This window comes from Dendrobates tinctorius, unplaced genomic scaffold (genome assembly GCF_039654945.1).
Source record: "Dendrobates tinctorius isolate UK_male_01 unplaced genomic scaffold, ASM3965494v1 ptg000011l, whole genome shotgun sequence".
NCBI classification, from domain to species: Eukaryota; Metazoa; Chordata; class Amphibia; order Anura; family Dendrobatidae; genus Dendrobates; species Dendrobates tinctorius.
The window spans coordinates 3,048,628-3,075,448 of NW_027361679.1; the positions used below are offsets into that span (position 1 = coordinate 3,048,628).

The following is a 26,821-nucleotide window of genomic DNA, read 5'->3' on the forward strand; positions in this document are numbered from 1 at the left end:
GGCATCATAATTTTCGAACATGTTATAAACATGCAAACCGGGACATATCGTAATGTTTTGTAGTTGATTGTTATGTGATATGTGTGTGTAAATTAGCTGATTGTTTTGCAGAATTGTAAGAACATTGATCAGAACCTGATACCAATGGCAGACCTCTCAGATTTTCAGAGGCCAAATTGTTGGTGCTCGTATGGCAAGCGTTAGTGTAACAGAAAGTGCCCGAATGCTTGGCGTGTCAAGAGGTACTGTCTCCAAAGTAATGACTGCGTTTGAAAGAGAAGGAAAAACGTCCGCAGCAAGGCACAGGTCCGGCCGAAAGTCGAAGTTGACTGAGAGAGACCGTCGGACTCTAAAGCGAATTGTGAGAGAGGATCGCAAGATCACGGCTCCGAAAATCACTGCTGAGCCTCAATGAACACCTACAGAACCCAGTTTCCACGAAAAATGTTCGTTGGGAGCTGCACAAGTCTGGATTCCACGGAAGAGCTGCAATTCGAAAACCGCTGCTCTCAGTGACAAATGTTTCCAAGCGTTTAGAGTGGTGTAGAAACCTCCAGAATAGGTCCCTCGAGCAGTGGAAACATGTGATATTCTCAGACGAATCATCGTTTACCCTATTTCCGACCTCCGGCCGAGTGTATGTTTGGAAACAGCCGAAAGAATCATTCCATCCAGACTGCCTTCTCCCAACCGTAAAACATGGCTGAGGCTCTGTGATGATCTGGGGTGCTATTTCGTGGAGATCCGCCGGGCCAATGATATCCCTTCATGGAAGAATTAACAGCCGCGATTATTTAGGCATTTTAGGCGACCAAGTGCATCCTATGGTTCAAGCAATGTTCCCGGAGGGGAACGCCATCTTTCAGGATGATAATGCATCAATTCATACAGCTAGAATCGTTAAAGCATGGCACGAGGAACATTCTAATGAAGTTGAGCATGTCATCTGGCCCCCACAATCCCCAGACCTCAAGATTATTGAGCATTTATGGTCGATTTTAGAGATTCAAGTTAGACGTCGATTTCCGCCGCCATCGTCGCTAAAAGAACTGGAGGGTGTTTTAACTGAAGAATGAGCTACAATTCCTTTGAAAACAATTCACACCTTGTATGAATCCATACCTCAGAGAATTGAGGCTGTAATTGCCGCAAAAGGTGGACCTACACCATATTAAACAAACTTTTGTTGATGTTTCCAGGTGTTTCCATTATTTTGTCCAACCCCTGTATATTGCAAGGCCACATGAAATTCTGCAATTAAACATTATGCCTTTAGGCTACTTTTACACTTACCGGGTTTTTTGCGGCCCGTTATTGCAGGCTTTTTTTGCTGGCCGTATCGCGGGGAAAAAAGGTGGTCTGCCGCAATAACGGACCGCAAAAAACTTGCGGTTCGACGTTTTTCAATTGTCCAATACTATGGAAGAAGTATTGGAAAAAAAACGGTGTTCCGCAAAACCGGAAGCGACAGTGCACCGCAAAAACAAACTTCTGTTTGTTTTTGCGGCCCCATTGATTTTCAATGATGGGGGCCTTGTCCGTATGGCGTGAAAACAATTCAGCAGGCTCTATCTTTTTTCACGGCCACTAATACGGCCCTCACGACCATACGGCACACCGTGGAACTTTTGCGGGCCGATTTTGTGGCCCCATAGAAATCTATTGGGGCCGCAAAAACACAGTATGTGTAAAAGAAGCCTTAGGGTGAGAGGCTGCTATAATAGATTATTTAAAAAGTTTTCTTGAAATGACTTACAGCGTGTAGAGGAGCAGTAAAAGTTGTCAAGATTTTGGAGTCTGTTTAAAATATCATCTTAATAACGTTTCAGTCCAGACGAGTGCCAACAGTCTATTATATTCTGTAATACATTTTACACTAGAGCAGTTTTCATCAAGGATCATGTTGAACGTTCACATTTCATCGTCTTTGAGGATTGGCGACAAGCTTTGCTGATCTCTTCGGCATGCAGTGTCAGATTCCAACTTATGATTGGTCCTTCTTGCTCTTGCTGCAGACATGCAACATGAATTGGAGAAGCAGTGTCTGCCTGAGGTTTTTTGGCGCTTCACAGGTTACGGATAAGGATCTACAGGGATTATTCTGTTTTCTCATCTTGTTGCAGCTGCAGTATTGAAGTATGAGAACAACGTCATGAATATCAGACAGTTCAACTGTTCTCCTCATCCATACTGGCTTCCAAATTTCATGGATGTTTTTACTTGGTCATTACCATTTGTCGGAGAAAAAGGTGAGTTTATCGATCAAAGGTCGTTTTTCCTGGTATATTTAATAAAATATCAATAAATCTAAACAAATAAAAAGGGAAATTACCTTCACAATATGACATGATAAGGATGAAGAGGAAAGTGCCATTATTTGTGGTCGTGCAGATTACTATTAAGTGTGTAGGGGAAAGACTGTGTGCCTGCATAATATAGCCGTGTACATAAGACCCATGGCTTTGGAAGACTGCTTTCTTGTTTTCCTTGAGATGAGACATCTCTATTTACAAAAAAAGAAAAGTTTTGTTAATGCATGTATACATCAAAGTTACAGAAACCTCTGATCAGCATCAGATGTATTACTAAACACCCCCATACCCGCATAAAAGGTATCTGTGGACTTTACGTAACCTCCACCCATGCTGTCTTCTGACGCATGGAATAACTTCTACCTGTGAAGGATTATGCATGATTTCATATTTATTGAGAAGGAAGAGATCTTTATGAAGATAATCTGGTTCTATTTACATGTGGTAGAAAGAGTGCAGATTAATTAAGCCCTGTCTGTTTTTCCCCCACAGTGACAGAGATGCTTGTAAATGTTCTCAGCATTTGCTCAGATGATGAACTCTGTTCAGATGAAGATGCTGATGGTAAGTGGATTTTGGAGACCTATTTCCAGTTTTTATTGCACTTGCTAATCAAAATGTGCCTGTATGTAAAGTGGATGTAAGCACCCTGTACAAGGATGAGAGCTAAAGGGAATCTGTCAGCAGATTTTTGCTGACTCATCTGACGGCAGCATGGTGTAGGCAAAGAGAGCTGAATCCAACGATGTATCACTTAGTTTACTGGGTGCAGCAATTCTGACACAAATGGGCTTTTTAGATTTAGCAATGCAGCAGAGCAGAGGACCCTAACCCCGCCCACACCAGGCTCTTTCTATAGACAGTGAGATGCTTATCACAGAAGGAGGCGGAGTTGGATCAGGGCTCTCAGGACCAGCTAGTCACAGCAATGTTAATCACAAGATGATTTAGGCTATGTGCCCACGTTGCGCTTAAATCCGGACACTGAAAACCGGACTCCTTCCCAGAAATCGCGTGTTTTTTTCCACGCGATTATGTTTGCGATTTTGCCGAGATTTTCGCGTGCGAAATTCAAGCACTTTCCAAGCATCGCTTGGAAAGTGATTGACAGGTTGGTCACACTCGTCAAACATAGTGTTTGACAAGTGTGACCAGGTTTTTACTATTGAGGCTGCCTATGCGGCATCAATAGTAAAAGAGAGAATATAAAAAAATAATTAAAAAATAAAAAATCGGGGTATATTTACCTTCCGACGTCCCGTGCAGTCTCAGCGATGCTACCGTTCCCAGCGATGCCTTGCGAGACCTGTGATGACGTTGGTCTCACGTTGCTATAGCGATCTCACGAGACCGCTAGAGTCACGCGAGACTACGTCATCACAGGACCTTGCCGCAAGGCATTACTGGGAACGCTGTGGCCCGGGAAGGCAGCGCGGGACGACGGAAGGTAAATATAGCCTGATTTTTTATTTATTTTTTCTTACAGGGGTATGGTACCCAGGGCCTGGAGGACAGTCTCCTCTCCTCCACACCGTGGGTACCAACCGTACATGAGACGCTTAACTTCGCGCATGGTGGGCATATCCACATGCAGGAAGTAAGCGATTCTCATGCATTCCTATGGGTGCGGAATCACGGTAATTCTTTGCGATTCCGCACAAAAGAATGAGTGCTAAGTAATCAACACCACACAGCATGTGATACATCGTTGAGTTCAGTGTTTTAACCCCTACCTCATGATTTCATCAGATTGCTCAGACTGTCATGCCTGTTTTTATTGTCCTAAAAAGTGTTTTTTAAAAGGGTTTTTGTGATTTTTTTTTCTTTGTTTAGTTCAGAAGAAATGTGTGTGATTTTGTTCCAACTTGTGTCTGATTTTATTTTATTATATTTATTGTGCTTTGATCTCTGTAATATACTAATATGTGGCTGTGTATGCTAGGAAATACTAACCCAGTCATACTGAATCCTGATAAGTGTCAACCACTGTTCAAAGCCATAGAACCAACTTACAACTGACTCATGGCTGTATCGGATGATATTTTGCAAGTTTTTGAAGTAGATCTGAAACATACAATACGGTCCTATGTAGGTGCAGTATATCCAGGGGACAGGAGGTTGGCCTTTTAGCCAAGAGAACAAAAAACGGTGTACCCTTTAGCTTATAGCTGTTACAAAAAGTACTGCAGACTCCTCTTTTTTCTCTTTTCTTCTTACGCTTCAGTTTTTCATGCCTCTGTCAGCTATGATTCATGGGCTGGTACATACTTCATAGGGCGTTATAAACACTTTAGAACTACACCGAATGCTTATTTACAGTGCTGCACACATATAGAGAAGTATTGTACATGTGCGGAGTAGTTTCTCCCACAGTTTCTTTAAAACCAAGGTTCTGCCATTAGAAAAAATTGCTTTTTTTCCCTGTTTGAAGTATATATTACATTTTTCAGAAATGATGTTTCACCAACTTTTTAGTGGTCCTCCTTGAATAGGCAAACATACTCAATCTTCGCATCTCTCATATCCTCCCTGTCTCACAACCCTAAACAGCTCTTCAACACCTTCAATTCTCTACTCCGTCCCACAACACATCCTCCCCCTCCTCTCATTTCTGCTGAAGACTTTGCCTCCTTCTTTAATCAGAAGATCGACACGATCAGAGAAAAATTGGCCCGTAGCCCTCAATACCCCTCTTAGCCGCTCAGCCCTGTTCTGCAAAAGCCAGCTTCTCCACATGACAGAAGATCAGCTCTCCACCCTTCTGTCAAGATCACACCTCACCACTTGTGCCCTCGACCCACTCCCGTCTCACCTCATCCCTAACTTGGCCACAGTCTTCATCCCATCTCCTACACACCTCTTCAACCTTTCACTTACAAAAGGTGTCTTTCCCTCATCCTTCAAACATGCCTCAATCACACCCATCCTCAAAAAGCCCTCCCTTGATCCATCCTCTGTGTCTAACTATGGCCTGATATCGCTTCTCCCTTATGCCTCAAAACTACTGAAACAGCATGTATATCTTGAACTGTCCTCCCACCTCTCCTCCTGTTCCCTCTTTGACCGGTTACAATCTGGCTTCCGACCGCATCACTCAACTGAAACTGCTCTAACTAAAGTCACTAACTACTTACTAACCGCCAAGAGCAAGCAACACTACTCTGTCCTCCTTCTCCTGGACCTGTCCTCTGCCTTCGACACCGTAGACCAGGGTTCCCCAACTCCAGTCCTCAAGGCCCACCAACGGGTTATGTTTTCAGGATTTCCTTTGTATTGCACAAGTGATGCAATTATCACCTGAGCAATACTAAGGAAATCCTGTTGGTGGGCCTTGAGGACTGGAGTTGGGGAACCTTGCCGTAGACCATTCCCTCCTGCTACAGACTCTCTCATCTCTTGGCATCACAGACTTGGCCCTATCCTGGATCTCATCATACCTAACAGACCGAACATTTAGTGTCTCCCTCTCACACACCACCTCCTCACCTCGCCCCCTGTCTGTTGGTGTTCCTCAAGGCTCTGTCCTAGGACCCCTACTATTCTCCATCTACACCTTTGGCTTGGGACAGCTCATAGAATCCCTCGGTTTGCAGTATCACCTCTACCCCGATGACACGCAGATCTACCTATCTGGACCCAACCTCGCCTCCTTACTGACCGAAATCCCACAATGTCTGTCTGCTATCTCAGCCTTCTCTGCTCGCTTTCTCAAACTGAACATGGACAAAACAGAATTCTTCATCTTTCCCCCATCTCACGCTACCCCTCCACCAGACCTATCCACCAATGTCAGTGGCTGCTCTCTTTCCCCAGTCCCGCACACTGGGTGCCTTGGGGTGATCCTCGACTCTGCGCTCTTTCAAATCACATATCCAAGCCCTCGCCTCCTCCTGCCACCTCAAACTCAAAAATATTTCCCGGATCCGCTCATTCCTCAACCACGAAACCACAAAAACACTAGTGCATGCTCTTATCATCTCCCGCCTCGACTACTGCAACCTCCTACTCTCTGGCCTCCCCTCTAGCACTCTGGCTCCGCTCCAGTCCATCCTACACTCTGCTGCCCTACTAATCCACCTGTCTCCCCACTATTCCCCAGCCTCCCCCCTATGCCAGGCCCTTCACTGGCTTCCCATTGCACAGAGGCTCCAATTAAAAACCCCTAACCATGACATACAAAGCCAACCACAACCTGTCTCCTCCATACATCTGTGACATGGTCTCTAGATCTCCTTCTCTACTCCCCCCTTATCTCTTCTTCCCACAACCGCATACAAGACTTCTTCCGTGCTTCCCCCATACTCTGGAACGCTCTACCGCAATACATCAGACTCTCACCATCAACGGAAACCTTCAAGAAGAACCTGAAGACCCACCTGTTCTGACAAGCCTACAGCCTGCAATGATCATCGGTCTACTGAACCACCGCACGACCTGCTCTACCCTCTCCTACTGTAGCCTCACCCATCCCTGTAGACTGTGAGCCCTCGCAGGCATGGTCCCCTCTCCTTATGTACTTGTGTCCCTTGTCTTACACATGTTTACTATACTTGTCTATATTTCCCCTTTTTCACATGTAAAGCGCCATGGAATAAATGGCGCTATATAAATGCATAATAATAATAATTAATCTTGCAGATGGTAAGACTTTACAAATACAACCCCAATTCCCAAAAGTTGGATGTAACATGTAAAGAAAACCAGAAAGCAATGATTTGGAAATCTTATTTCCATATTTTATTCACAACAGAACATGTAACACAGATCACAAGGTGAAAGTTAGACATTTTTCCATTTTCGTTTAAGAAACAGCCATTTAGAAATTGGTGGCAACAACACATCTTAAAAAAGTTGGGCAGCGCCTGTCTGCCGTAGTGTAAAGGTACTGTCACACTTAGCGATGTACCAGCGATCCCGACCAGCGATATGACGCGGTCAGGATCGCTGGTGCATCGCTAAGTGGTCGCTAGTGAGCTGCCACACAGGAAGATCTCACCAGCGGCATAGCAGGGGTCGGGGGTCGCTACTTACCTGTCAGACGAGGCGATCCTGACGTCCTCCCGTCCGCGTCCACGTGTCGCTCGTCTCCACAGCAGGAAACCCAGCAGGAAGCTGACGACGAGAAACAGCCCAGGACGTTCTCGCGCGATCAGCGATAACCAGCGGGGGAGCAGTCGGTGGTAAGTATCAGACATAGCAATATCGCTATAACGTCACAAAAACAGTGACGTTATAGCGATATTGCTAGCGATATCGCTTAGTGTGACAGGCCCTTAACATCCGATCTTTTTCCAACAGTCTGGGAAAGTGAGGAGACCAATATAGTTGTGAGAGAAGAATGTTATCTGATGTAGGATTCTAGCTGCTCAACCGTCTTGGGTCTTCTTTGTTGAATTTTTAATTTCACAGTGCACCAAATGTTTTCTGTTGATGAAAGGTCTGGACTGCAAGCGGCTGGTTCACCAGCCGACCTCTTCTTCTGCTGAGCCATGTGGTTATGATGGATTCCGTATGTGGTTTGTCAAGGCCTTCCCTGAAATAGACTTTGTGTAAATGTTACTTATGTTTTTGTAAAACCTCTATAGCATTTTCAGCATTGATAGAGCCTTTCAAGATGTGTAAGCTGCCCTTACCATAGAAACTAATAAATCCCAATACAATCAGAAATGCAGGGTTTTGATCTTTGCATTGATGTCAAGCTAGATGATCCGTCTCCTCTTGAGGGTTAAGGACACAGCGTTCATGGTTTCCATAAATAATTTCAAATTTTGATTCATATGATCACAGAACAAATTTGCATTTTGCCTCATTCCATTGTAAATGGGCCTTGACCCACAGAACTCGGCAACGTTTCTGGATTGTGTCGATATATGGCTGATTCTTTGCATGATAGAGCTTTAACCCCTTCACGACATGCACCGTACATGTACGAGTACAGCGCATGTCGTGTCCCTCCCTTTGATGTGGGCTACGGCGCTGACCCCACATCTTTCCCGGCACATGGCAGCTGTTTTGAACAGCTGAAATATGCCCCTAACAACCGTGGGTGGAATCACGATCCACCCGCGGCTGTTAACCCATTAAATTCTGCTGTCAATCTCTGACAGCGGCATTTAATGTGATCACGCCAGAAGTGCGTCACTAATCCCGCCCATCGGCGCCCGTGTCACATGACCGCGAGTCGCCGATGAGTCGGCATGACAACTTGGGGTGTGCAAATTTTTCTACAATATTTAGATGTAGTGGTTCAGATTGGTGAACTTCTGACCATCTTTGCTAATGAGAAATTCGTCATCGCCAACATGTTCTGTTCATACAAAGTCAAGTGAATTGAAGCTTAACCCTCTGTTTTTCTTTTGTACCACTTACTCTTCAAGCCGCTTGTTAACCCTGTCCCAACATTGTTGCTGCCATCAATTTCTAAATGAGGTGATGTGTTCAAATGACATTTAAAAATGTTAAACTTTCAAATTCTGGTTTGTGTTCTATGTTCTGTTGTGAATAAAATGTGGCTATATGAGATTTCTAAATCACTGCATTCTTGTGTTCTTTATATTTTACGCAGCTTCCCAACGTTTGTTTTAATATTCATTGCTACTTTGAATAGTTAGTGCCACAATATAGAGGAGTTTCAAAACGTATAAACCTACTGGACACCTGTAGATATCTTGAGAGGTTGTTGGGTTATTCTTAAAGTTTTAAAATATCTTACCAACTTGGGTGCTAGTTCAGTTCTGGTGTCCTCAATATTATGCAGTAGTCTCCTTCACCATCAAGGGAATCTGTCATTTGATTTTTTTTTTTTTTTAAGTGCCGGAGAATTCATAGCTGCTGGCCGGCTAGTCAAGTGTATGTAAATCCAAAATACATATGCACTGCTCCCCTTGCCCTTAATCCCACCCACCCCTCTGCGCCAACATCACAGATAGTAAATACAAACTGATTATGCACACTTCCCCTCGCCCATAATCCCGCCCATCCCTCTTACATTTGCATCTCTGATAGTAAATGACAGTATAGGAATATCCTGCATGTACACACCTAAAAAGACATCATGCAAGACTTTTACTATCACTGACCATAATCCTGCTCACTTTCACTTCTATGCTGATACCGACATCGGTATCGGTAGTAAAAATGTTGCGCATGCGCGATGCCCCCCTACGTCTGCGCAAGCAGGGTATTCCTATACTATCACTGACGTTCGCATAGAGGGGTGGGCGGGATTTAGGGGCGCAGGGACCAGTGCATGTTCATTTTGGATTTACGATCAGTGACATCGGCATGCTCGGGATTATGGGCGTGTGGAAAAGTGCATATTCAGTGTGGTTTTACTATTAGCGACTTTGATGCAGAGGGGTGGGCGTGGGGAGCAGTGCATATTCAGTGTGAATTTACTATCTGCTATGTTGTTGCAGAGGGGTGGGCGGGATTATCGGGAGCATTGCATATTTTGGGGGAATTTACATATGTTTGACTAGGTGATGCTCTGCTGGGAATTCTCCAGTGCTTACAGCAAGAAAACTGGAGAAGCTACAGCAATAAATGTTACAGATTCTGAAAGGGCTGCCCAAGCGCTATTTCAGGGTACCATTAGTATCCTGCTAAAAAAAAAAAAAAAAATCACACGCCAGATTCCCTTTAAGGAATGTGGTTTGTTTACTGGCATGGTTAATGCTAGAATGCGCAAGTTATTTACCAGCTAGTGACTTATTGACTTCAGACTGAGAACAGTTATTTTATAGACTTTCATCACGTCTTCATTTGTCAAGTAAATCTGGCTTGTGGCATGTCCATAGATTTTCATCACCTAACCCTCTCACCGCTTGTTTGTTTGTTCATTCACTTCTCAGAGCTTCATTGTTTTTTTTTTTTTTTCTCTCTAATGTTTCTTTGCTTTATTTTACAGACACCTGTCATTTTAGTAGTTTTTTTTCACATTCTCCCTTTTCTTTTCCATCCTTCAAACTTTATTTGTTCTTTATATGTTTGCCTCTGGATTTTCATAAGAAGACCATCTTATTTATACACAGAAAAAAGGTATTATGTGGTTGTAGAGTGGACAGTGTGTGGGCATATGCTTCAGACTACTGCTCTTATACTTTGTAACCTAGGCATGTTGAGAAATCCTATCAAACCCTAATACAGTATGAACTGCTTTGCCTTTATTTCAGGTCTAATTGTATTTATTTGTCATGGTCAGCAGCTTATTTCAGTGTGTCACTACCAAAGCCTAATGCTCATATATGGGGTTATTTTCCAATGATATATACAACTAGCAGTTTGATCATTTGTTTCTTTCACAACTGTCTGCAGTCATATATAGGCAGTTAACATGATTTCTTTTTTTTGTTTAATATATTTTAGAATTCTGTAATTTTTTTTTATTGCATTTTCAGTGCCAGAGATTTGCTTCACCATTAAAAATGTTAAGCTTCCTTTTTAGATTGTGGCATTCTCAGTTTTGTGTCGAAGGGATTGTCCATGATTAGAAAAATATGATGTGTGGGCAAATGTGACTCAGTTTTTCCAGTTTTGCATTGTCAAATGCTGTCAAAGTAATAGTAGCTTAATTATTCGGGTTGTTTAGCGTTTGAATCTGGTGCACAGATTATATTTTTGCATGCACTTAAGCCGGATCTGGACAGTTTTCACTCAGATCCTAACGCTAGATGACAACTGTGTGCACTTTCACATGCTTTAAAGGGATGGTCTGAAACTAACCCTGGTATTCTTCCTAAATAACTATCTCTTTAATATAATAATATAATCACTTTGCTAATATAGGTAATTAAAAATTCCCCATAGTTCCCTCTCTACTCTCTCTACCGGCTTTATTTTTTTTATCTATTCTGTCCCCGACTTGAAATAAAGCGTCATTGGTGATGTCAATTTCAGGGGCTGAGCATGTAGCAGTTGTCACTTCCAACATATGCTCAGTACGAGCTCCCTTGCCATTGTGCACTTGCATAGTGACAGTGTGCTCCCTTGCCAGCTCAAATGAGAAGTGACTAGCCATAGAGTGCACTGTCTGTTCATGGTGTAAGGAGAGAATCCGATGAGCAAGAAAAGAAGAAACCAGCTGTGCCCCCCCCAAAAAGGCATTACTTTTTGGGGTGTAGCTGGTCCCGGATTTTCCTGCTCTTTCCTTACAGTGTGCGCTGACAGTGCGCTCTCTAGCTGGCCCAAGACACTTCTCTTAAGAGCCAGTGATGAATCGTACTGTCACTGTGCAGGGAGAATAAATGAGGCGGGACATCTAATTCTGTAGTGATAGTTATACACAGCCTAGTAAGTGACACATCACTAGAATCAGGGTCTCTGCCCCCTACATCATGCTGCTCTCAGATTACCTAAACAAAAAACTGTTGACTGGAAGTGACGTAAATACATTAGAATTAGTACTGTACATTTTGTACATGATGCACTTTAAAGAGGCTTGTCTACACTGCTTTTTTGTTCACCTGTACTAATATTTCATCTTCAAAATTCTCAATTCTAGAGTAATATCTGTATTCAGTGAAGACAGACTTTCTCATAACTGAGTTAGGAGATGACAATTGGAAAGGGGAGGAGCTCATCCTCTAGCTCCTCCCCTTAACATAAAATCTTATCAGTAGCAATTGCTGTCTTCTATCTCAGTAATGGTAATCTCTGCCTTCATTGAATACAGATTTTACCCAGGAATTGAGAATTTTAAAAATGACATCTGAGAAAGAATCATATTTCTCTGATGAGATATATCACAAAGGTTCATATTTTCATAGGTACTATTGATTTATGAAGTACAAGTTCAGACGTTGGTTACGCTTTAAGCTTTACTTTTAACTCCTTTGTATTTGCTTCTTATGGTTTTTTTGTAATGACTAGAACAATTTTATTTCCATGAGTTGGGATTTAGCTTCTAGTGAAGAAATGTCTTGAAAACAGGCAAAATTTGTAGACCGTCAAAATGTCTGGTATTCAAGGTTGCCAACCGTTCAGAAATGCCAGGATAGTCTGGAAAAATTGGTCCCTTTTTTTTTTCCCGTTCCAAATTTTAAGGCATCTGATTTTTTGGAAGCTGAAAAAACTTATACAGATTATTTTGACACTGATTATCATCATTTTACAGTGATAGCAGCTGATGTCTACATATCAGGATTATGGGCGGTAGACATGTATCGCTGATAATCAGAATGTTTTATTATGGTTTTCCAAAGTGTCCGTAAAAAATATCATCATGGTTTTTTGGTTAGCTGGCCAGAAAAAAGGGAAAATTCAATTTGGCAACCCTGGTGGTATTATAATTGCTTTGAAAACTAATCTATTCGAGACCCTAGCACACACATTACAAGCCATGAGGGGGTGGATATATAACTTTCCAGTATGTATACACAATGTACTATGTTCGCCAGATTGATAGAAGGCCATTGTTTCTGTCTTACAACACTATTGATGCACATGTCACACTTTGTATGTACTACAGCCTAAATTAGGTGGTGTTCTATCATCAGTATCTAAATACATAATTTGCACAGCTTCTTTATATTTCTGCCAAAAATGACCGGATTTGTATGCAGTCTATCTTAGACATGCTTGACTGATTTTTCTCTATGCTCTTACTATATCAAAAATTCCATTTTTTCCAAGCAGCATGTATGTAGAATGTATTCACAAGCGTCCATGAGGTCATATGATTGACACTTCTTTTAATTGTATTAATTACAGGAGCAACAGCTGCAGCTCGTAAGGAAGTGATTAAAAACAAGATTCGTGCTATTGGGAAAATGGCAAGAGTGTTCAGTGTACTGAGGTGGGAAATCACATCTTTGATTTTCTCTTTTATTTTCCGCCTTTAATATTATCACTAGTATATGGTGGAGAAGCCGTCCAGATGACGTTTTTCCATATTTATACTTTTTGCATCATTTGTTTGTGTGTTATTTTTTATTGTCGAACATATTTCTAAAATTTCACGCATCCCGAATATCCAGATATTTGTTGTTTTACTTGCACCATATTTTTTTTTTTTTTTTTTTTTTTTAAGGTGTCATAGTTACATAGCTTGAAAAAAGACATAGGTCTATCAAGTTCAACCTTTCCCCACCAATTGTTCATTTTGTCACTAATTTAACTATCCCACTATATTATGTGTATCGAGGAAATCAACCAGCCCTTTTGTAAAAGCTGTTATAGTGTCTGCCATTACTACCTCTTGTGGTCGGCATTCCACAGTCTGACTGCTATAACTGTAAAGAACCCTTTCCTACTTTGCTGTTGAAATCGCCTTTCTTCCACCAGTAATGAGTACCCCTTGGTCCTTAGTATGGTCTTTGGAAGGAATAAGTCATGTGCAAGTCCTCTGTACTGACCACACACACATAAAATGAGATCTCTGAGACCAAAAAAATTATAAGTCCTTCCTTAAAGGCTTTTAGCCCAACTTGCAACATTGCATGCCAATATTGTGTCACACAATTCTGGCGCAAAGTAAGCCATTTAATAGGTGGACCAAACTTATGGGCAGTCTTAAAATATACCATATTTATACAAAAAAAATGAGCCCTCTGATAAATCTGAGGCATTTTAAGAGCATTTGCCCTGTGTAAGAAGTAGACAGTATTGATATATCAGCACAGTGCATCCGTTTAGCTTAGAGTATTTCTGTTAAATAAGTTGTCTGCCTTAGCCAAACCTTTTTTTCTTGAAAGTGTTCCCTGAAAATATGTAGAACAGTGTGTCATATAGCCGGGAACCCCAGCAATGGGCTGTCTGTGTAATGCATGGACATGTCATGTTCTCCAGACTGAGATGTTCCTTTAGATCATTCTGTTCCAATGGTGTTTAAAAAGGAGAATTTGAAGAAAAAAAAAGCATGTAGATCGGCTCCATTATTTTAAAATTGGGTCTGTAGGGTTCCATCGTTGGCCATCACTTTACTTGGTTCCATCGTTGGCCATCACTTTACTTTAAAGAAAATATGTGGCTTCAGGAAATCTGCAGGAATCTACAGTGAAGGCCTTGAATAAAGCCTCCAATGCGGATTTGATCCACCTTAGTTTGTATCTTCTTTACAATTTCATATTACTGTCTCCTTCTAAACAGACTTTCTATCTGGCAAGCTAGGACCGATTTCCAGCACACACTATGACATCATAGCATCAGAGAAGGTGTCATGGACTTGTGGGCAATGAAAAGCAGAATGGACCAACGGGTTTGTCATTATGTGTAAACTTTACTCCATGTAGGATTCCCTGAGCACAATAGATATCTTGTAAGCAATAACCTGTGCGTTTTACTTTGAGGTCACTGCTAGATTATCTCTCTTTCCTCCAAGCCTCCCTCACTGTGCTGTCAAGTAATTATGTTAGGTCCTTGGTCTCACTTGGCATTTTGTTCAAATTTATTCTGGGAGCAAAGCCAAGATCATAGGTCCAGTCATCACAGGTGTAAACACGGCTTTCAACTTCTGCTTGACATGGCTGCGTATCTGCCCTTACAAATGCAGCGTTATGGTAAAACAACAGTCTTGTAGTAATAAATTCGCTCTTCACATCTCTATTGCCGAGTTGGCTTGTCCCAGAACGCCGTACACAAACTGTTTAATTAGCGGGATTCATAATTGATTTTAAAACCGTTCCGGCGTGGATTTTGTGACCTCTGGAACACGCTGATCTTTCGGAAAATTATGAAACCAGACGGGGAAATTAAGTTTGCCATTAAAAAAAGAAATGAGGGTTATTTGAGGTTATACTGACAAGCTCCTTAACCTCGATGTCTATATTTACACTGGTGGAAAAAGATATATGTTCCTGTGCCGCATTCTTCTGCCTATACACATATGGTAGAATCACATAAGAGTACTTTCACTTAAATTAAAAAGTCGCCAAATATCACCCCTCCTTTCTTTTCTTTCAATTTACATCAGCGATAAAAAATATTGATCTTTCTAAATGATTGATAAAAAAATTAGGGAGAGGAAAAATGGTTACTTAAAAAGGAAGCTTTGGTTTGGTACTGAATCTCATTAGTACCTTCCTAAAACAAATGATCATGTGTAAATAAATGCATTATTTAATTATTATCCCTTTCATCTCTGGGCCATTTTACATTTCTTTTAGTTTTTCGTTTTTTCTTCCTCTTCTTCCAAGAGTCATAACTTTTTACTTTACTTTTAACTTTTTTATTTTTCCGTTAATACAGTTGTATGAGGGCTTGTTTTTTTTTGTGGGATGAGTTGTACTTTTGAAAGACGGCATTAATTTTACCATATAGTGCGCTGGAAAATGGGTAACAAATTGCAAGTGCAGTGAAATTTAAAAAAAAAAATTCCACTATTGTTATTTGGGTTTTTCATTTACCATGTTCACTATATAGTAAAACTGACCGGGCAGTATAATTCTACAGGTCAGTACAATCATGCAGAATCCAAACATGTATAATTTTTTTTCTTTAGTAGAGTTTTTATTTTTAGGGAAATGGGACTGTGTAAGAGCTTACTGTTTGCGCCTTGAGCTGGTGTTTTTACTAATACCATTTTGGGGTAGATATAAAGTGTTGATCACCTCTGATTGCATTTTATTGCACTGTTACAGCCAAAAAAAAAACCGTAATTCTTATGTTTTGAATTTTTATTCTTTTTTATTGTTGCAATGTTTGCCGATCGGATTAATTTTTTAGATTTTGATATTTTGGACATTTCTGAACTCAGCGATAACAAATATGTGTATCTTTTTAATTGATTTATTTTCAATATGGTAAAAGGGGAGTGATTTGAACTTTCGTGTTTTTTATTAAACTTTTCTTTTTTTTTTTTTTTTACCCTTTTCTGTAGCTGTGATCGTTCGATCGTTTGTGCTATACATAGCAGTGCTTCAGTAACAGGCACAACAGTCATCCGCAGACTCCTGGCTGTCATGGCAACCCATGGGCGTGCCTATGGGAATGTGGAATGACATGCACCCCGGTTGGTGTATGCTGCGGCTGTCAGAGATTGACAGCGAGATTTAGCAGGTTAACTCCTGCGAGTGGAGCACCACTCTACCTGTGGCCGTTAAAGGCACATGATGACTGATTAAATCATCCATCAGGCGTCGGGAAAGATGGATGATCACGTAAGTATGCGTCATATGTCGTGAAGCTGTTTTCTGGTAGAAACACAGATGTATATTTCATCCCAAGCTCATTTTGCAGAAGCTTATACTGCACTATTGCTTATATTTTAAAGTGTGTGCAAAGAGTGCTGTGACACATATACATAAATTCATTATTTAAAGGGGTATTCCCCAAAGCACAATATGGTCTTATAAAAATGTACACATGCACATATATTTCAAGATGCCTCTACAGGTTCTGTTTACCCTCCAGTTGTCATGGGAGTCATCCTTTAGTTTCAGGGGCCCTGATCGATTCTGCACACCTCAATCAATCTCTTAGCCAGCATCTTGCCAGCATAGCAGTGCGGCGTCAGCTTCTACTGTGAGGGATGATGTCACATAAATGGGTGAAGCCGCTTTCATTGCTGTGCAGAGAGCTCATAACAGCTGCGGTTCCTTTGTACTAGTATGTAGAATAAAAACGCCACAAAAACACTGATCAGAAGGCCATTATTCCTATATCAAAAATATAATTTTATTATGAAAAATATTTAAAATCCATAATGCCAAAAATTGGAGAAAATAGGGAAAATAGACAGATGCACTCACTGTTCACATGTCACTCATAACAAGATGCACAGATCCAGGTAAAAAAGGCAATCCTCATATATCATAAAGGGGCTGCCAACAATACATTAAATCACATAGAGCAAGGTAAAAATACCATGACAAGAAATTACCACCAAAGGTTGTCAATCCACACATAGGAAAAATTTGGCAAAGTCACTAAAATAAATAAACATGTAAAAAAATGAGGACATATGAACCATGAGCGGCCGTCCATTAGCAGCGGGAAACAACTATATAAATGGGGCATAACTAATATTCTCATTGAATCCAGATGGATAGACCGTACCTTGTCCATATCCACCTGGACTCAAGTTGGGCTAGTCTCCTAGAGACCCCACCTCTATGGATACTCACATGAAGCATATCAGTGCCTATTACCCTGAGGAGGCCAACACCACAGCCATGATACTTTTAAAGTGGCAGGGAACAGATTTCAATAATGAGGCATCCTCGGTGGCCGCTGCTGCACCAATGTCATGCACGTATCTTCAACTGTCTAGTAGTCATACCCACGTAAATCTTTTGACATGGGTAGACAGCATAGTAAATGAAATTTCCACTAGTACATGTGATCCGTTTTTTGATCGTATACTCATGAGAACCATCGCAATTGACAAGTGTCAGTGCAATCAATATTTGCACATGTAACAGCGGCTACACGAGGAGCATCCATACAGTACTGCCACCTGATTGAGAAAAGTAATACCTGGTATTCCAGTATAGTGACTTTGGACCAAAAGGTCCCATAAATTTCTCGATCTTCTTGCTGCAATTGCGGCCCTCTCAGGGAGGAATGTTGTTAACACTTTTGACCTGGCTTCTGAGTTTGGGCTCCCTCCGGTGGTTGCTGCTGGTAATGGAGCTGAAGTCAATCACCTGAGCAGGATGATTGGAGGTCAGGTGTTACAGACTGGAGTGATTTAAGTGAGCAACCTTCCTCAACTCTTGCCAGTGATTTGGTTTTCTTCCTGAGCTTTTTGGAAGTCTGCTTGCCTCCTGCTTCGTCCTGCATCTTTCAGATAAGTTATTTGTCTGCTTGAATCTTTTTGCATTTGATCCATTTTTTGCTTTTCTCTGATTTCTGCCTTGCTGGTGTGAGTCCAGCCTGGTTCTCTGCTGGGACCTGTGCTGGACTCTGTTTCATTTGCCACTGCTTATGTCAGTCTTTGCAGTATTTCTAATCCCCTGTTATATCAGTACCTTTTGTTTGCGTCCAGTTACACCAGAGTTCTGATTTAGTGGGGGAGAGGTCGTGTGGCCTCAGTATTTTTGCATATCAGACGTGTTGGAGTTTTTCTTAGGGTTTTTTGCGTGATTGCCGACAGTATCCTTTCCTGTCCTGTTCTATCTAGATCAGGGGTCTCAAACTCGCGGGCCAACTGCGGCCCTCGGGACAATAGTTTGCGGCCCTCACCTCATGGGCCCTCAGGACAAAAGTTTGCGGCCCTCACCTCGGCGGGATCACACATGCGAGAAACACGGCCGAGTCTCGCATGTGAAATCCCAGTCACACGTAGTACCGCTTATTAAGGTCATGAATATGGACGCCACTCCACTCTCATAGGCGTGACGCCCATATTCATGAGCTTAATGAGCGTTACCACGTGACGTGTGACCGCACGCTCATACAGGAAGAAGATGTCGGTGCTGGACCATCGGAGCTGCTGCAGGAGGTGGTGAGTATGATGATGGCTAGACAGTCACAGCATCCTGCTGTCAGCAGGCAAGGCGAATGAGTCACACTCACAACACATGCAGCAGGAGCAGCCGAGCAGGGACCGCACCGCGCCACAGACTTAGGTGCGCCGGGTTCAGAATGAGCGGTGAGGGGGTGCGGTATATTGCTCTCGGAGGCGGGACATCAGCCAGCCTTATTGCGAACTTGAGCCATTACCACGGGCTCAGAAGCGGAGGCGGCCGCGGAAATTGCTGCTCAGCGGGACAGAAAAAAAAAACGGAAAAGACGCATCGGCTAACACTGAAACAGTGACGCCAAGTGGAATTATCTATTACACAGCCCCAAACATGTCTTTTTCAAAGCCTGCAGTGAAGAGAAAGGTTGGTGATGCGCACAGACAATTTCAGGAAAAGTGGGAAGTGCAATATTTCTTTGTTGAGCACAGGGACATCCCGACGTGTCTTATTTGCACAGAGAAAGTTGCAGTGCACAAAGAATACAATTTGAAACCTCAATACATAACTAGACATGCTGAGAAGTATGCAAAATACCAGGGAGATGAAAGAGCCAACTGGGTTGCTAATCTTAAAAGATATCTACTGAGGCAACAAGATTTCTTTAAGAAAGCAACCAAAGAGAATGATGCAGCAGTCGAAGCTAGCTACGTGGTTAGTGAGATGATTGCTAAAGCAGGAAAGCCATTCAAAGAAGGTGAATTTGTAAAAAAGTGCATATTACAGGCTGCAAGTATTTTCTGTCCAGAAAAGAAAGGTCAGTTTAGCAACATCAGCCTTTCTGCCAACACCGCAGCAGAGCGCATGTTTGACCTGTCAAGTGACATTTATGATCAACTGTGTGAGAAAGCAAAATGTTTCAGTGTATACTCAGCCGCTCTTGATGAGTCCACAGACATCACCGACACTGCCCAGCTCGCAATCTATGTCCATGGTGTTGATGACCATTGTGAAGTCATAGAGGAGTTGCTCACAGTGATTCCAATGCATGGCCAGACCACCGCTCAGGAGATATTTCACCAGCTGTGTGACGCCATTGAGAATGCCGGTGTACCTTGGAGGAGGTTTGTTGGAATAACAACTGATGGAGCGCCATCAATGACAGGGAGGAAAAATGGACTGGTGGCACTTGTTAAAAAAAAAACTGGAAGAGGAAGATGTGGAGGAGGTCATTGCTCTGCACTACATTATCCATCAGCAGGCCCTTTGCAGCAAATGCCTGAAGTTTGACAATGTGATGTCTTTCGTTGTGAAATGCATCAACCAATTCAGATCCAGGGGCTTAAACCACAGAAGGTTTCGTGCTTTTTTTTTTTAGAGGAAATGGAGTCAGAATATGGGGATGTGCTCTACTTCACCGAGGTACGTTGGCTCAGCAGGGGAAACATATTGAAGAAATTTTTTGAGTTGAGAGTGCAAGTTCCACCACTTAAAAAGATGAGAGGCGTCTGTAATTTACATCATAGGTAGACCTCAACTATGGGAGACAAACTGAGAAAAAAAAATCCAGAAAATCACATTGTCTGTTTTTTTTTTCATTTTATTTGCATATTATGGTGGAAAATAAGTATTTGGTCAGAAACAAAATTTCATCTCAATACTTTGTGATATATCCTTTGTTGGCAATGACAGAGGTCAAACGTTTTCTGTAAGTCTTCACTAGGTTGCCACACACTGTTGTTGGTATGTTGGCCCATTCCTCCATGCAGATCTCCTCTAGAGCAGTGATGTTTTTGGCTTTTCGCTTGGCAACACGGACTTTCAACTCCCTCCAAAGGTTTTCTATAGGGTTGAGATCTGGAGACTGGCTAGGCCACTCCAGGACCTTGAAATGCTTCTTACGAAGCCACTCCTTCGTTGCCCTGGCGGTGTGCTTTGGATCATTGTCATGTTGAAAGACCCAGCCACGTTTCATCTTCAATGCCCTTGCTGATGGAAGGAGGTTTTCACTCAAAATCTCACGATACATGGCCCCATTCATTCTTTCATGTACCCGGATCAGTCGTCCTGGCCCCTTTGCAGAGAAACAGCCCCAAAGCATGATGTTTCCACCACCATGCTTTACAGTAGGTATGGTGTTTGATGGATGCAACTCAGTATTCTTTTTCCTCCAAACACGACAAGTTGTGTTTCTACCAAACAGTTCCAGTTTGGTTTCATCAGACCATAGGACATTCTCCCAAAACTCCTCTGGATCATCCAAATGCTCTCTAGCAAACTTCAGACGGGCCCGGACATGTACAGGCTTAAGCAGTGGGACACGTCTGGCACTGCAGGATCTGAGTCCATGGTGGCGTAGTGTGTTACTTATGGTAGGCCTTGTTACATTGGTCCCAGCTCTCTGCAGTTCATTCACTAGGTCCCCCCGCGTGGTTCTGGGATTTTTGCTCACCGTTCTTGTGATCATTCTGACCCCACGGGGTGGGATTTTGCGTGGAGCACCAGATCGAGGGAGATTATCAGTGGTCTTGTATGTCTTCCATTTTCTAATTATTGTTCCCACAGTTGATTTCTTCACTCCAAGCTGGTTGGCTATTGCAGATTCAGTCTTCCCAGCCTGGTGCAGGGCTACAATTTTGTTTCTGGTGTCCTTTGACAGCTCTTTGGTCTTCACCATAGTGGAGTTTGGAGTCAGACTGTTTGAGGGTGTGCACAGGTGTCTTTTTATACTGATAAGTTTAAACAGGTGCCATTACTACAGGTAATGAGTGGAGGAAAGAGGAGACTCTTAAAGAAGAAGTTACAGGACTGTGAGAGCCAGAAATCTTGATTGCTTGTTTCTGACCAAATACTTATTTTCCACCATAATATGCAAATAAAAGGAAAAAAAAACAGACAATGTGATTTTCTGGATTTTTTTTTCTCAGTTTGTCTCCCATAGTTGAGGTCTACCTATGATGTAAATTACAGACGCCTCTCATCTTTTTAAGTGGTGGAACTTGCACTATTGCTGACTGACTAAATACTTTTTTGCCCCACTGTATGTGTTTTCTTCAGTCTTCTATATCTGCTGTATTTTCATGTTATTTATTACTGATTTATTTTTTTCTTATGATTTTGTTAATTTATTTTTTAACACAAAATAAGATGAAAAAATAAAGACATTTGATAACATTGGAATGTTTTTGTAAGAGCTTTTCTTGTGGAAAACCTGATGCGGCCCAGCCTCACCCAGATTCTACCTCCAGCGGCCCCCGGGTAAATTGAGTTTGAGACGCCTGATCTAGACAGTTTGGGCCCCATCATTTGCCTACTCTATTTTCTGCTTATGTTTGTGCCTCATCTTGTCTCACCGGCAATATATGTTCGGGGGCTATCTATTCCTTTGGGGTTCTACTCCGGGGCAGTTTAGCTTTCCCCTTTCTCTCTTTAGGCTTAGTTAATTCTTTGGCTGTGCCGAGGCGTCTAGGGCATCGTAGGTACGTCCCACGGCTAATTCTAGTTGTGTCGTCAGTTTAGGGGTCTGCAATCCGCTAAGTTACCCACCTCTCTTGTTATCTGGTTGCCTCGTCTGTTCCCCTGTTATCCTCCTCGGTTACCTAATCATAACAGAGGAACCTAGAGATCACTGGATCCGCCTTTAATATGTGCCATGACCTATCCAGGATTTTTCTCATATAGGGAAATTGTGAGTGGAAATCCGTAACAAATCTCACAACATTTTGATCCCTATTTTGCTTAGTCCCATAAAGGAGAGTATTCCTAGATGAATGCTTGGCCTTTATTGAAGGCCTTCTTAATCTAGACAGTTTGGGCCCCATCATTTGCCTACTCTATTTTCTGCTTATGTTTGTGCCTCATCTTGTCTCACCGGCAATATATGTTCGGGGGCTATCTATTCCTTTGGGGTTCTACTCCGGGGCAGTTTAGCTTTCCCCTTTCTCTCTTTAGGCTTAGTTAATTCTTTGGCTGTGCCGAGGCGTCTAGGGCATCGTAGGTACGTCCCACGGCTAATTCTAGTTGTGTCGTCAGTTTAGGGGTCTGCAATCCGCTAAGTTACCCACCTCTCTTGTTATCTGGTTGCCTCGTCTGTTCCCCTGTTATCCTCCTTGGTTACCTAATCATAACAGAGGAACCTAGCGATCACTGGATCCGCCTTTAATATGTGCCATGACCTATCCAGGATTTTTCTCATATAGGGAAATTGTGAGTGGAAATCCGTAACAAATCTCACAACATTTTGATCCCTATTTTGCTTAGTCCCATAAAGGAGAGTATTCCTAGATGAATGCTTGGCCTTTATTGAAGGCTTTCTTAATCATGCGGTTACTGAAACCACGTTCTATCAATCTTTCCCTAAGATCTTCAGCTTGTTTAAAGAAGTCCTCATCTGTTGAACATAATCTACGTTATCGTAGAAATTGTCCAGTGGGGACAGATTGGATCATATGACCCGGATGGGAGGGCATGTATCAACATATTGGTGGAGGTTGGCTTCCGGAAGAGGTCTGTCTGTACTTCACCATTGTGATCTTTTTTGAGTAACACATCCAAAAACTCAATGGTTTGTGAATCACACTTATAGGTAACATAGATGTTTAACTCATTATCATTAAGGGATGACATGAAGGTCTGAAGACAGTCCTTTGACCTCTGCCAGATCAGTAATGTCATCGATGTACCGCGTCCAAGAAAGGACGCGGTACATCAGAGATGACTGATCCGGCCTGGGAGAGGTCTCTCTCCCACAGCCCCAGGAACAGTTTGGCATACGCAGGGGCAAACGAAGCCCCCATAGCTGTTCCCTGGAGATGCAGGAAGATAGACCCCTTAAAGACAAAAAAATTATGAGTTAACGTAAAGCTAAGGAGCTTAATGTCCAGAGGCAAATTCGACATACTAAAAAAAATGTAGCTCGAATGCCATCCTCATGACTGTTGCTGGTATACAGGGACTCAATGTCCGCCATCACCAGCACCATGTCATTCAGACACATTACTGGTAGTAGGACCCTTGAGAAAGGAAGGTCTGAAACGCATGACGAGGCGGACGCGCAGCTCCAGACAGCACTGGCACCTCATACCGCTGATACCTACTGGTAATTTTACCTTATTGTATATTGATATTGTTTCATTATGTTATGGATACTATGGGTACATGGGTAATTGATAGCTAGGTGGCGCAAGTCTATATGTATGCATACATGTCTGAGTGTTACTGAGATAACGGTGGTATTAACCCTTTGTGATGTTACTATGGCTGTATATGTATGAGACTTGGTGGTAATTTCTTGCCATGGTATTTTTACCTTGCTCTATGAGATTTAATGTATTGTTGGCAGCCCCTTTATGATATATGAGGATTGCCTTTTTTTACCTGGATCTGTGCATCTTGTTATAAGTGACATGTGAACAGTGAGTGCATCTGTCTATATCTTGTTATAAGTGACATGTGAACAGTGAGTGCACCTGTCTATTTTCCCCAATTTTTGGCATTATGGATTTTAAATGTTTCATAATAAAATTATATTTTTGATATAGGAATAATGGCCTTCTGATCATTGTTTTTGTGGTGTTTCTTTGTGGTAATTGAAGATAGGCTTTAGTAATCCATATATACACATGGTTGCAAATTGCGAGTAGGTGGTATACCATGTGTTTTTGTCATACTTGGTGTTAGTATCTAGAATAAGCACTACAGGATGGGCTCTATACAAGGGCTGAGTGGAGAGATATACTGCAGTAAGGGGCTCTGTGTACAGGATCTGAGATTAGTTGAGTTGTGTTTGTTGTCTGCTGTTGAGGGACAATTGATGGGAAACTTCAAATGTTGCCCTGTTGATGCATATTGCAGAGAATTATCTTCTGCTGTCCTCCTCAACTCAATAGAGTGGCGTTTGCAGTTTCAAATCACTATTCTGTCTGCATTAGGCATCTCTGCACTGCTGTTGTAGAGGAGTACAGGATAGCATAGCTCTGCTAGAACCAGCCAATGATGTAAAACTGCACAATTATTGATGAAAATTAAATTGGCCAGACAGGGTACTGTACACTAGCAGAGAGTGTACAGAAGCAAAAGGTGAATTCTACATTTAGATTAGCTTATTAATAGCTCTAGAGGTAGTGCTTGTTAGGAGCACACATGACAGAGGAGAGGAGTCTGCAGCACTATGGAGACTCTCGTACTGCTGGGAAATGTAGAAAAAGACCTAAAAGTACAAGAAAAAATTTTTATGTTGGGCTTAGTCTGTGTATATTAATCCCTTCACTACCAAGGGTGGTTTGCACGTTAACTCCCGGGCCAATTTTTACAATTCTGACCACTGTCCTTTTATGAGGTAATAACTCTGGAACGCTTCCATGGATCTCGGTGATTCTGACATTGTTTTCTCGTGACATATTGTACTTCATGTTAGTGGTAAAATTTCATTCAAATAACTTGTGTTTAATTGTGAAAAAAACAGAAATTTGGCGAAAATTTTGAAAATTTCGCAATTTTCCAATTTTTATGCTCTTAAATCACAGAGATGCGGCACACAAAAAACTTAATAAGTAACATTTCCTACATATTTACATTGCATCAGCACAATTTTGGAACCAAAATTTTTTTCTGTTAAAAAGTTATAAGGGGTAAAAAAAAATTTGACCAGCGATTTCTCATTTTTGCAACACCATTTTATTTTTACGGACCACATCACATTTGAAGCCACTTTGAGGGGTCTATGTGATAGAAAATACCCAAAAGAAAATACCCAAAAGTGACACCATTCTAAAAACTGCACCCCTTAAGGTGCTCAAAACCACATTCAAGAAGTTTATTAACCCTTCAGGTGCTTCACAGGAATTTTTTGAATATTTAAAAAAAATGAACATTTAACTTTTTTTTCACAAAAAAAATACTTCAAGTTCAATTTTTTTTATTTTACCAAGGGTAACAGGAGAAATTGGACTGCAAAAGTTATTGTGCAATTTGTCCTGAGTACGCTGATACCTGATATATGGGGGGAACCACTGTTTCGGTGCATGGCAGAGCTCAGAAGGGAAGGAGCGCCGTTTGACTTTTTCAATGCAAAATTGGCTGGAATTCAGATCGGACGCCATGTCACGTTTGGAGAGTCCCTGATGTACCTAAACAGTGGAAACCCCCACAAGTGACCCCATTTTGGAAACTAGACCCCCCAAGGAACTTATCTAGATGTGTGGTGAGAACTTTGAACCCCCAAGGGCTTCACAGAAGTTTATAACGTACAGCCGTACAATTAAAAAATCATATTTTTCCACAAAAATGATCTTTTCACCCTCAATTCTTATTTTTCCAAGGGTAGCAGGACCCTAAAAGTCATTGTGCAATTTGTCCGGAGTACGCTGATACCCCATATGTGGGTGTAAACGACTATTTGGGTGCATGGCAGAGCTCGGAAGGGAAGCAGCGCCATTTGACGTTTTTGGCTGGAATTGAGATCGGACACCATGTTGCGTTTGGAAAGCCCCTGATGTACCAAAACAGCGGAAACCCCCCACAAATGACCATTTTGGAAACTAGATCCCCCAAGGAACTTATCTAGATGTGTGGTGAGCACTTTGAACCCCCCAGTGCTTCACAGAAGTTTATAATGCCCGGGCGTGAAAATAAAAAAATCATATTTTTTCCACAAACATGATAATTTAGTCCCCAATTTTTTATTTTCCCAAGGGTACCAGGAGAAATTGGACCCCAAAAGTTGTTGTCCAATTTGTCCTGAGTATGCTGATACGCCATATGTGGGAGAAAACTACTGTATGGGCACACGTCGGGGCTCGGAAGGGAAGTAGTGACGTTTTGGAATGCACTTTGATGGAATGGTCTGCGGGTGTCATGTTGCCTTTGGAGAGCCCCTGATGTACCTAAACAGTGGAAACCCCCGACAAATGACACCGTTTTGGAAACTAGACCCCCTAATGAACTTATCTAGATGTGTGGTGAGCACTTTGAACCCCCAAGTGCTTCACAGAAGTTTATAATGCCCGGGCGTGAAAATAAAATCGTTTTTTTTCCACAAAAGTGATCATTTAGTCCCCAATTGTTTTTTGTCCCCCAAGGGTACCAGGAGAAATTGGACCCCAAAAGTTGTTGTCCAATTTTTCCTGAGTACGCTGATACCTCATATGTGGGAAAAAACTACTGTATGGG

At 42.0% G+C, this 26,821-nt stretch overlaps 1 protein-coding gene across 2 annotated transcripts in view; it reads left to right on the forward strand.

The window, feature by feature from the left end:
- Positions 1 to 26,821, forward strand: part of PPP3CA (protein phosphatase 3 catalytic subunit alpha) — a 383,095-nt gene that overhangs the window by 331,974 nt on the left and 24,300 nt on the right. For both annotated transcript variants that reach the window (XM_073589305.1, XM_073589316.1), the window contains exons 9-11: positions 2,124 to 2,249; positions 2,805 to 2,876; positions 13,023 to 13,107. In XM_073589305.1, coding sequence (XP_073445406.1) covers positions 2,124 to 2,249; positions 2,805 to 2,876; positions 13,023 to 13,107 — 283 coding nt within the window. The remainder of the gene's footprint in view (positions 1 to 2,123; positions 2,250 to 2,804; positions 2,877 to 13,022; positions 13,108 to 26,821) is intronic.